This window comes from Pygoscelis adeliae, unplaced genomic scaffold (assembly GCF_000699105.1).
Source record: "Pygoscelis adeliae isolate BGI_AS28 unplaced genomic scaffold, ASM69910v1 Scaffold190, whole genome shotgun sequence".
Lineage (NCBI taxonomy): Eukaryota > Metazoa > Chordata > Aves > Sphenisciformes > Spheniscidae > Pygoscelis > Pygoscelis adeliae.
Window position 1 is genome coordinate 2605091 of NW_008823922.1, and position 10257 is coordinate 2615347.

The 10257-nt window shown below is 41.3% G+C and overlaps 1 protein-coding gene across 2 annotated transcripts in view; it reads left to right on the forward strand.

Annotated features, from left to right (window-relative positions):
* Positions 1–297: 297 nt before the first annotated feature.
* Positions 298–10257, forward strand: part of FAM21C (family with sequence similarity 21, member C) — a 36531-nt gene continuing 26571 nt past the window's right edge. For both annotated transcript variants that reach the window (XM_009320414.1, XM_009320422.1), the window contains exons 1-10: positions 298–418; positions 2036–2101; positions 2780–2953; positions 3624–3717; positions 4121–4179; positions 4995–5042; positions 6317–6421; positions 6962–7049; positions 8279–8347; positions 8722–8834. In XM_009320414.1, the coding sequence (XP_009318689.1) occupies positions 389–418; positions 2036–2101; positions 2780–2953; positions 3624–3717; positions 4121–4179; positions 4995–5042; positions 6317–6421; positions 6962–7049; positions 8279–8347; positions 8722–8834 (846 nt within the window). In that variant the 5' untranslated portion in view covers positions 298–388. The remainder of the gene's footprint in view (positions 419–2035; positions 2102–2779; positions 2954–3623; positions 3718–4120; positions 4180–4994; positions 5043–6316; positions 6422–6961; positions 7050–8278; positions 8348–8721; positions 8835–10257) is intronic.

Sequence of the window (10257 nt, forward strand, 5' to 3'; positions counted from 1 at the left end):
GGTCGGCAGGCTCTCCCGTTGCTGTAAGCCTCCGGTCCGGGCGAGAAAACGAAAATGAGGAGTCGGCCCGGAAGGGAGTGCAGAATGGAGTGGAAACAGAGACTTGGTCCTGGGCGTACGCGGGGTGTTTCGTCTAAACCGTGTTTGTTTTGATTCTCGGTTGAAGTGTATGATCTGCTCTGCCGGTGTCATAAACGGTGCCAAAAGAAAAAGGAGTTGGATGCTGACTATTGCCTTCCTCTGTTGTAAACAGCTTCTGCGTTTTCTACAAGAGTTCTCGCAGCAAACCATTTCCAGGACTCATGAAATCAAAAAGCAAGTAGATGGATTGATTAGTGAAACAAAAGCCACAGACTGTCGCCTTCATAATGTCTTCAATGACTTTCTTATGTTGTCCAATACGCAGTTCATAGAGAACGTGAGTATGCTTTTGTACGGCACCAAGCTTGTACTTCAAACATCGGTGTTGCGCCTTACTGTAATGTGGAGAAGTGATCTGACTTTTTGGCAAATCTGATGGTAATTTAGAGATGAAGTGGCTTTTAATCGCTTTCTGTTAAATGGTGTCCTCATTCCTTCGTGAGTGATTTACTGTCCAATATTGGCAGATTCCCTTTTGCCTCTTCTGAGGTACCTTCCTTCCTTGTTTATATGTGACATGGAGATCAGAGTTTTGTTTTTAGGACTATGAATGAGCTATCTCAGGGATGTCTTGGTATATCTTTACAGGTAGCATGAATGTAGCATTTGGCTGCACTTGGCTGTCTAAATATGAGGAATGTTATACGATGCTGTAAAGCTGCCCAGTGGTGTTTTATGCTAAAAGCAGTTGCTGTTAAAGGTGTTGGACTACAGGCAGCTGTCTGTTACGTTTGGTCATGATGAGCGTATTTGTCGGTTAATGTTCCCACTTTATGAATCTTGCTATTTTAGGAAGGTAAAAGCTAGACTTGAAAGCCTGTTACAACGCTGTATCACTAGGAGCATGTTTATAATTAAGATGTGGAGCTTTAATAGTCTTTCAGATTTGTGGAGGGTTTTTTAGCACTCTGAGTTTTATTGGGTATTTTCTTTTGATCAGCATTGTTCTCAGGCCACGTGTATCTCATCTGAAGCCATGATGCTATTATTGGAAAGACGCTGGCAGAGGACGAGACGAACAAAATCTGGATTTCTGTTGTGGGGTTTTTTGGTGGTGGTGGTGGCTTTTTTCAGAGCTGCAATGTCTTTTCTGGCCTACCTTTGCTGTTCAGCATCATGATTCTGCTGAGAATGGGTTGTACCAAACGTCTTAAATCTTGGGTGCTTGAAGCTGTTTGTTCCCAAATTTAAGTGCACAGAAATAGGTCCTCATTTCTAGTTCTCAATTTAGTTCATGTGAGAGATCTGTCTCTTCCCAGGGGATAAGTGCACCTGTGTTTTGAGAGATTTGGATTTAGGTTTGCAGCTTCAAGGGAGACTTTATTCCACTGTGTCTCCTTGTAGCTGATCCTACAAAAGAGTGCTAAAAGAGCTGGATGGGAGGGATCATCAGAACAAACTGAAGGCTGAGGGAGGATGCGAACTTTCTCAGTACAGGGGAAGCGTAAATGCTAAAGAATGAAAGCTACTAAATGACAGAAAACAAAAGGAAAATAGCCCGTAAGTAAACTTAGGTTCAACTTTGAAGGTTTCTGGAATAGCTTTATGTTAGGGGGGTTAAAACAGTGCTTTTTTTTTTAGCATATTCAGGTCAATCTGTGAACAGGGTTAAATGGTCAACTTGTCTTCTACTACTGCAGTGACATTTGCAGTCTTGAATTACCTCAGTTAGGTTGAGAGGCTGCCTGATGGTAACTTCAGGATGATGACTTCAATGCATGAAGGAAGCTATGAAAATGCTGGCATCATCCATGGCTTTTTTAAAAATATGTAATAAATTAATGTGTAATTAATTACACATTAACATTGTATTTTATTTTGTTGGTGTGCCCGTGGTTTAGCCCCTGCAGCAGTATGTTGTTCTTACTTGAATTAATTTTGCTTGACTTTTTAGAGAGTATATGATGAAGAAGTGGAAGAGCCTATTCCCAAAGCTGATGGTGGAGACAAAACAGAGCAGGTAGTTAACTTAAGCTGCCTTGAGCGCTGGCAGTATGTTTGCAGCTGTTGTCTACCTTCTCATTTTCAAACTTATTTTGCGGACATTTACAGCTTACAATCAAACTGTTTCCTTTCTCCTTGAAGTCTCTCTGTTGGATAGTGTATGTCATTCAAACATAAAGTTGACAGTAACATTGGAGGCTACTACAGTGTATGATAATCTGTTAGGGCCTCCCCAAGATCAATACTGTGTCCAGTAGACAAGACTTATGTGATGATTTTCAAATGGCTGTGCATGTTTTTTCAGCAATAGAATTGAGGCCTTGGGCCTTCTTATTGGATTCAGAGGTAGTGAATTGGGGAAGTAGAATCTGACTGCAATTCCCAGGGATAAAAACTCAGAGAGCTTTCTATATACCTTACAGTCTAGGTGTATTATACCATAAATGTTCTCTTGATGGGCTGGGAGCACAAATAAGATAGTACTGTGCTGGTGTGGATGTCTAGAACATCTCTGTTTCTGGGAGTGATAAAGGTGAATTAAGTCAAGCAAAAAAAGGTTCTGAAGGTCTTTCTCTTACATATAGTGAAAAAGCTTTCATTGTACTAATTTGAAGTTGAAATTTTGCATGCATGTTGCAGTGAGATTAAGTCTTGAGTAAAATGCAATGAGAATGTGTTGTTCCTGTTACTAAAGGAAAAGACACGGGAACAGAAAGAAGCTGATCTGATCCCCAAAATCCAAGCAGCAGTGAATTATGGGCTGCAAGTTCTGGACAGTGCGTTTGAACAGCTAGACATCAAAGCAGGCAACTCTGACTCAGAAGAAGAAGAAAGTAACGAAAGGGTGGAACTGATACTTGAGCCAAAGGTACCTGTTCTTGCTGGGAGCGTGGGTTTGTGTTTGGCTTTGTTGGACTTGCTCTTTGCTTCTGTCAGCAGTATCACTGCGTTGGTATAAAATTGATATTCGTTACCTAAAAAGAGGATTTGATGACTGCATCTGAAGGAGAAGTGCTCCTTGCTGAGCTATTCCTTGTGTAGCCTGCTTGTCTTGCAGTTGGGTTAGCGTTAAGGTATGGCACCCTAAAGGGAGTTAGTTTAATGGCAGTGAACTTGGAAAGAGAAGCCTCAATTCTGGGTGGAGTGAGACCTTTAAATTTCATGCTTTTTAGGTACAAACCATATCTTCATAGGTGGTTTTTACTTTCCCAGTAATTAAGAACACTAGGTGCAGGATTTGGGATAAGACTGGTGTTTGCAAGTCTTTGCAAGGATATTCTTCTGTTAGATGACACCTAGAAAACAAGTTGGGACCACACAAGTAGAAGTAGCTCCCTTCTTTGACAGTGTTAAAAAGGAATAAACCTCAGCTGGCCCACCCAGTTGCATGCTGACTTGAAGCATGTGTCTGGTGGGACTCTCTTTAAACAGGTTTGTATCTTCCTTGAGTTAAAACAAGGGGTGTAAGACTTCTGTCTTTGCCAGCAATGTAGAGCTGTTCCTAGGTGTCAGAAAGACCTGATGTTTTCTCCTTCCAGGATCTCTATATTGATAGGCCTTTACCTTACTTGATTGGCTCTCAGCAGTTTATGGAACAAGATGATGTTGGCCTCGGAGATCTCTCTAGTGAAGGTATGTGCTGGCATGACCTCTCATTCCTATGCGAGTAACTAGTTCCTAATTGAGACTTCGGTGTGTTTTAACTCACAGCTTGGGTTATACTGCGTAGTGTTCTCGCATGTTTAGATGCACACTGTAATTAGCTGGGGGAAAAAATGTGCATCATGCTGTAACAACCACTTTGCTGGTATGCAAAGCAGTAACTTCTCAGTAACTTGTGCTCCGTGTATTAGAAATGCAAAGTGCTGAAATTTCGGCAGCCTTCAAAGCTCTTCCAAACCACTCTTTTTTCCACCTGATTTTTTAATTCTCTTCACAAAGCCCTTAAAGTTGCTGCCGATATGTCTGGTGACCACATTGCTCTGTGTACAGATGTCGTGTCTGATCTTAACTTCTCTGTTTTCATTTAAAATAGAAGGATCTGTAGATAGCGATCGTGGAAGTGTAATTGACAGTGAAGAGAAGGATGAAGAGGTAAGTGACAAGTGACAGAGTACCAGCTGCTTTGCACAAGCATTCATGAGTCCTTGGTTGTGTATGAGGCCATTAGCTACCTTGCTTTTTCATGTGGGGTCTCAAGATAATATTGCACAATGTCTGTTCCCCATGTCAGTTGTGGTAAATGTGCTTTTCATTATTATTCTTATGCAGTAGTTTCCTCTGCAGCTTTTCAGAGGAGCAATAAAGTGGCTTTGGCTCTAACTGCTATTATAGTAGAATACTTCAAACTGAAGTGTTTTATTCCAGTCTAATTTCACTTTGTGAAGCAAATCAGATTCTTATCAAGAATTGCATTTATGGAGAACAAATCTGTTGTAAATTACAGTTACAAAGAATGGGATGGAGACTAACAGGAGCAAGTCTAAAGGTTAAGTAGGTGTCAGTAATGCACCTCCAGGCTTTGCCTCATAAATCTGCTGCATTGGACTATCAATTTCTGATATGTTTTGCCTGCCTTGGCTGGGATGTCTCTGCTTTGTAACTGTGCTATGCAAGCACTCCCTTTTTCCTGATGAGTTTGCTTTTGGTATCTTTGCTCAATTAAAGTTAAATCCCTTTTGAGTCACTCAAATGCACTGTCAGGTGGAGCTTGCTGTCTTTGCTAAATTAATGACTTTCTAGTGAGCTCTGTTCATAACGATGGTCAACGGTGGAGGAACAATTCCTTGGTCAGGTCACAGTGAGGAGATCTGAATGTCTAAACATAAGCAAGTCCAAATCTTCTGAGCCCTCTCTTGATGGCTGGACAAAAATGTGTGATGCTTGTCTTTTGGTCTCTTGTGTTCCAGGAATCAGATGATGAATTTGGAAACCCTAGTGAAGATGACCAAAAGATGGTACGGTTATATACCCTGGTACAACCTGAAAGACTTTCCACTTGTGACACAGTGAGGATGCAAGAAAGAGGAGATAAGAGCTCTAGAAAATTAACTATTAAAAACTTTGGTTAATCCTGATTTGTATAACTTTGTATGGGAAGGTTGTCCTGGCCAGATGGCACTGTGTTGTGAAATTGAACCTGGGCTGGGCTTAAAGACATGCTTGCAAGCCATCATTAGATGCAAAACATATGTGCAATGGCATTGCCTGATGTGTGTTTTCCTCAGGAATAATTTTGGAGTCATCAGAGTTCAAAGAATCTACCCCAGGAAAACGAGGCTCCTGTAGGATTATTGGGGATGTGAACAGTATTAAATGTTTGAAAAGTATGTCCATTTGGATAACGAATGAAAAGGGAAAAGAAATGTTTAGAATGAAAAATTCAAGCCTGACCTTAGTTGTTGGTAGTAGGTGGTAGTAGGAGAAGGAATCTTACCCATGTTTCGGTGCGCCACTGGGAAAGACATGTATGCTGAGGCTCCTCAACCTGAAATGGTTTAGTGCCAAAAGAACAATGTTTCAAAAAGCAACCCTTTTTAAATCAATGTATTGATAAAACAATGTTACAAACACACTCAGATGTTACGTTAAGCTGTATTGACCTTCATAGGGTAACTTTGTATGCCTGATGTATTTTAAGATGAGCAAGTATCTTTGGGTTGTTCATGACTTAGTTCACTTCTGGGCCCTTGACTGTGCCAGCCCCCAGCTCACAATTCACTTCATCTTTTTCATCCTCTGTTTCTTACTGACATGACTGAAGCCAAGACGTGGGCATGTATTGTCTGCCATTCTGCTATCCACCTTAGGAGTAGCTCAAGATGATACAACTTTTTACTAGCTGATCACAATGTTCCTGAATTAAGGCTAAATAGTAGGTCTTCAGTGGAGTGGAGTTCATAAGCTAAGGGAAGCAGCACAGCCAAAGCAGTTCAGGCTTGTGTATAGTAGCAGTACGCTCCTTGCGAGGAGAGCCTTAGTGTCCTCAGTTGTGTCTCTGGTCTGGAAATGTTCAGTGACACAGCACGGGGGTGTACTAGAGAATGCAGCAACTTGCTTGGAGCTAGAGGCACTCTTTAGCTCTTAAAAGCTGTGAAGTACCCCAAAATGGCTGAATGTTTCCCTCCTTTCAGTAAGTTTGCTTTGAATATTTTAGCTAAGCAGATGTAGTTTTGTGCTTGTTTTGTATGCCAACTCCAGGAGAACACAACAGGGTATTATTGTTTTTTAGAGGACAGCACAGATGAGCGATGAAGATGATTACGATGGCTGTGATCTCTTTGACTCTGAAAAAGAGGAAGATGAGGATGGAGACTTAGATGAAAGCGCAAGGCCTGTAAGTAATTGTTGCCTCCCTGGAGAGAGAGATTTGACTTCCCTCATGAAAAATCTGTTCTTACAAGGATTATAATGGTAGCTCTCAGTTACCTGGGATCAGATCCCATAGAAAGGGCCTGTAAAAATCCTGAATGGTCTTTCAACATGGTTGTTCAGGCTTTACCCCTTTAAACTGGGGGACTCCTGCACCCTAAGCTGGCATCAAAGCTGTCTTTGAGGGTCATTGAGAAATTACTTGTTGCATTTACGTGTGGTAAATGCTTCTTACTCATCCTGTTCCCAAAACGAGGTGACATTAAAAAAAAATATGTGATAAGGGACTAGAAATGGCTTTTTTTTTCCTCTTGATGCACGCATAATCTCTCAATTGCTTTCTTAATAGAAAGCTGCATTGCCTCTTCTAAGGGCTTCAATCAAAGTCTAGACAGGATATTGTACAAGTGAGGCTGTAGAATAGAGTATTTATAATTGCAATTGCATCAAGTTGGTAACCAGATTGTATATAAGGAATATGCTGTTATTTGTCCCTACTCCTCAGAAAAAGAAGAGGCCAACGTCGTTTGCAGATGAGCTGGCAGCCCGAATCAAAGGAGAAGTACTAGTCAAACAGGATGAAGAGCGTTCGTGTAAGTTAACACTAGATAAGCGCTTGTGAGATAGTGGGGGACTCGTGAGAGAGTTGAACAGGACATTCTGTGTAACAGAAGTTTCACAGATCTGTTATTTGAATATGCAGTAGGTGAAAGCCCAGTGAGAGGAAATAAAGACACTATTTTGTCTTCTGAGAAAATTTTTGACCATAACTTATAGGAATGGTTTGGAATTCACTGAGTATTGTAGTGGAAAACACATCGCTTTCAGGTGAGACAGGTCACTCCCCAAGCACACATATTATTTGGAAAGGTTTTCTCTCCAGTCTGATTCTCCCTCTGCTTGTACAACTGCATGTTTGACCACATGTTCTTCCCCCTGTTTCAGGTAAGTATGTGGAAGCCGCTGGTCACTGTAGTCTTTCTGTGAGCTCTACAGCGGAAAACCCCTCAAGCAGTAGATTTATGTTTTCAGGCGGTGTAGGTTGTTTGGTTTTTCCTCTTTGTGGCTTAAATATGCTGCGTTTTGAGGAACTTTTCCTTGCTACTGTTTTCAGTGATATTTTAGACTAAATACTGCATTTACTTTTGCATCGTTTTCAAAGGGAGACACCTCTCTCAAGTACTTATATTCTTGCAGCAAAGCAGCAGTTGAAAATAGCTGACTGAAATTGAGGTGGCAAGTGCTTGTGAGCCTGCTTTTGACCTGTAATTCTGAGAGCATGAACAGACAAGAACAGTGTGTGCGTGTTCTTGTGTGGTTCAAACAATCAAGCTAGGTCTGTGGGTATCAGAGTATAAAACCTACCAGCTTACCTTGTTCAGTTACAGGGAAACCTTCTGTTCGTTGCAATAACCTTGAGATGGTAAGGCTAGAAGGAATAAAACTCTGGCTTTGCTGAGAGTTCAGGTAACTGAATCAAGGATAATACGTCTGGAGCCATTTGAGATGCTCAAAGGTTCTGTGTGTTCTGTGTGGGATCTGCACCATCTGGAATGCTGTGTTGCTCTCGCATCTCATTTGACACTAATCTGTGTGTGGGCAACTGTGTTGAACCGACAGTGTCTGACAGAATGATGCTATTACAATTCTAAGTGCCAATTTTAGAACCTGTACTTTGTAGAATTGCTTCACTGGCCTGATTCGTATGAAAATGTATAGGTCAGCTTGGTTAGATTATTTTTTTCAAGGTTCTCTTTATCATAGATTGATCACAAGTAAAGATGGGCTATTTTATTTATGTTTTGAAACTTTCTTCTTAAAGCCCTGTCACCAGAGACCAAACCAAGGAAAACCCTGAAAGAGAAGAAAGAAGTGAGAGTTCCATCGGATGGTAGGATTTCTTCCTCTCTTGTTTTTGAATTGTGGGCTGGAATGTAAGACACCACTTAGGAAGTCGTGGCATCTACTCTAGAAACTGAGTGGGATATCAGTGAGCATCCTTGAGGGTGGGTGTGTACACAAATCTAGGTTGTGATGTGTGTGTAAAACAAGGCTAGAAATAGGCCTAGTGAGAGTTCCTCCTTAAATGTGGTCTTGTGGAGCAACCATATACAACCCAATATAACTACAGCAGCTTCTCTGTGTGTCATGTTTATGAGAGAGATGGGATGGAATCAAACCAATTTTTATTTTGGCTGTCTCTTTAATTCCCTTTCCTGAAACTTGGTCAGTTGCACCACAGCTCTTGGCTCTTGTGCTTTCTAGATGAAGATGATGACATCTTCAAGCCTCCTAAGTTGACTGATGAAGACTTCACACCGTTTGGGTCTAGGGGTGGCCTCTTCAGTGGTGGAACAGGTCTCTTTGACGATGAAGAGGTGAGAATGCTGGAGAGGATAGAAACGGAGTGTGTGTGTCCCCCTTTTAGAAACAAAACGAAAGATCCCGACAAATTCTCACCTCTGGAAGGCAGGGAGGGGAAATACTTTGTTGTTTGGTAACATTCAAGCGTAGTGTAGCTTTCCAGTGGAGAGAAAGAACTACACAAGTGAGGAACTACTTATGTTCCCCTTGGCACAAAGCTCTCTCTTCTGCAGTAGTGCTGCTAGAGATGCAAGTGTGGTCCTATCATTACTTTAGATGGGTTCTAATTCCAGCAGAGCTTACTCAGCACCTACCTCACTTCTATTGTGGAGATAAACCAAATGCCATACTGTTTATTTCTTTTAAAACAGAAGATTTCTATTAAAATGCCTGTGAGAATACTGAATTTTGTCATGGTCTTTTTCTCCCTGGGTGTGGGAGAAGTTTAGGAGGAAAGAGAACATGATGTCCTTTCCATTTTATCTTTCACAAACCATATCCAGACAGTGATCCTGTTGGGTTTCTCTGTCTCTGTGCTGTTAAAAGTTCCCTATTGCAATTATGTTATGTTCTTTCATCTAGTTATTGTACAATTCCTGGGTTACCCGCACTGGCAAGAAAAGTTCACCTTAAGCTTACTCTTGTGCTATGTATCTATAGCTGACTTGATGAAGGAATGGCACAAAGTGCATTTCTGACCTTATTTTAACATCGTTTGTGCACGTGAAGGGAGAGAGAAACCCAATGTCAGGGATACTTAAGAATCTGACAGTGCAGCTGCGTAAAACAAATTATTGCCTCCGATTTTATCGTGCAGCTGATATTGGTATCAGTCTAGCATAGTCCAGAATAGTAGCCAAATTGTTGCCTTTGCAGGATGTTGTGTTCTTCGTTGCAACTAGAAAAAAAGTCACATGTTCCTTGGAGCTGAGGAGGCTATTAGACTGAAATTTGGAAGGAAACCTCATGTACAGCTGACTTCAAGCTTACCATGCCAATCTGCTAGAATATAGCCAACAAGCACTAGGCAGGGGCATTGTGTGAAGGGAAGAGGATAGTTCTATGCAGTGCTTTCCACTCAAATGCAGCCTTTATTGAAAAAACATTAATGTGCTTTCTTTTTAAGTGGCAACCAACAGCTTTAAAAAAAAAAATAATCCGATAGTGCAAGCCAGCTTTGTGTTGGTGTAAATTCAGATGACACTATCATTAGAGCCTCTTGGTTATTTATTGCCAAGACTACTTTCCTCATCCTGTACACACAGGGCAGCCAAGCAGATTTGTGTGTGATTGTTGCCTGCCTGCATACACTTTTTCTTCGTTTTCTGTTACCTGAAAGTTAATCGCCTAGGAAGGGCAACCTACCTTCACTTGCCTTGTGCAATGTACTGTACCAGAAGGCAGCACAGTAGGTCAACAGGCAAATAGTAACTGGCA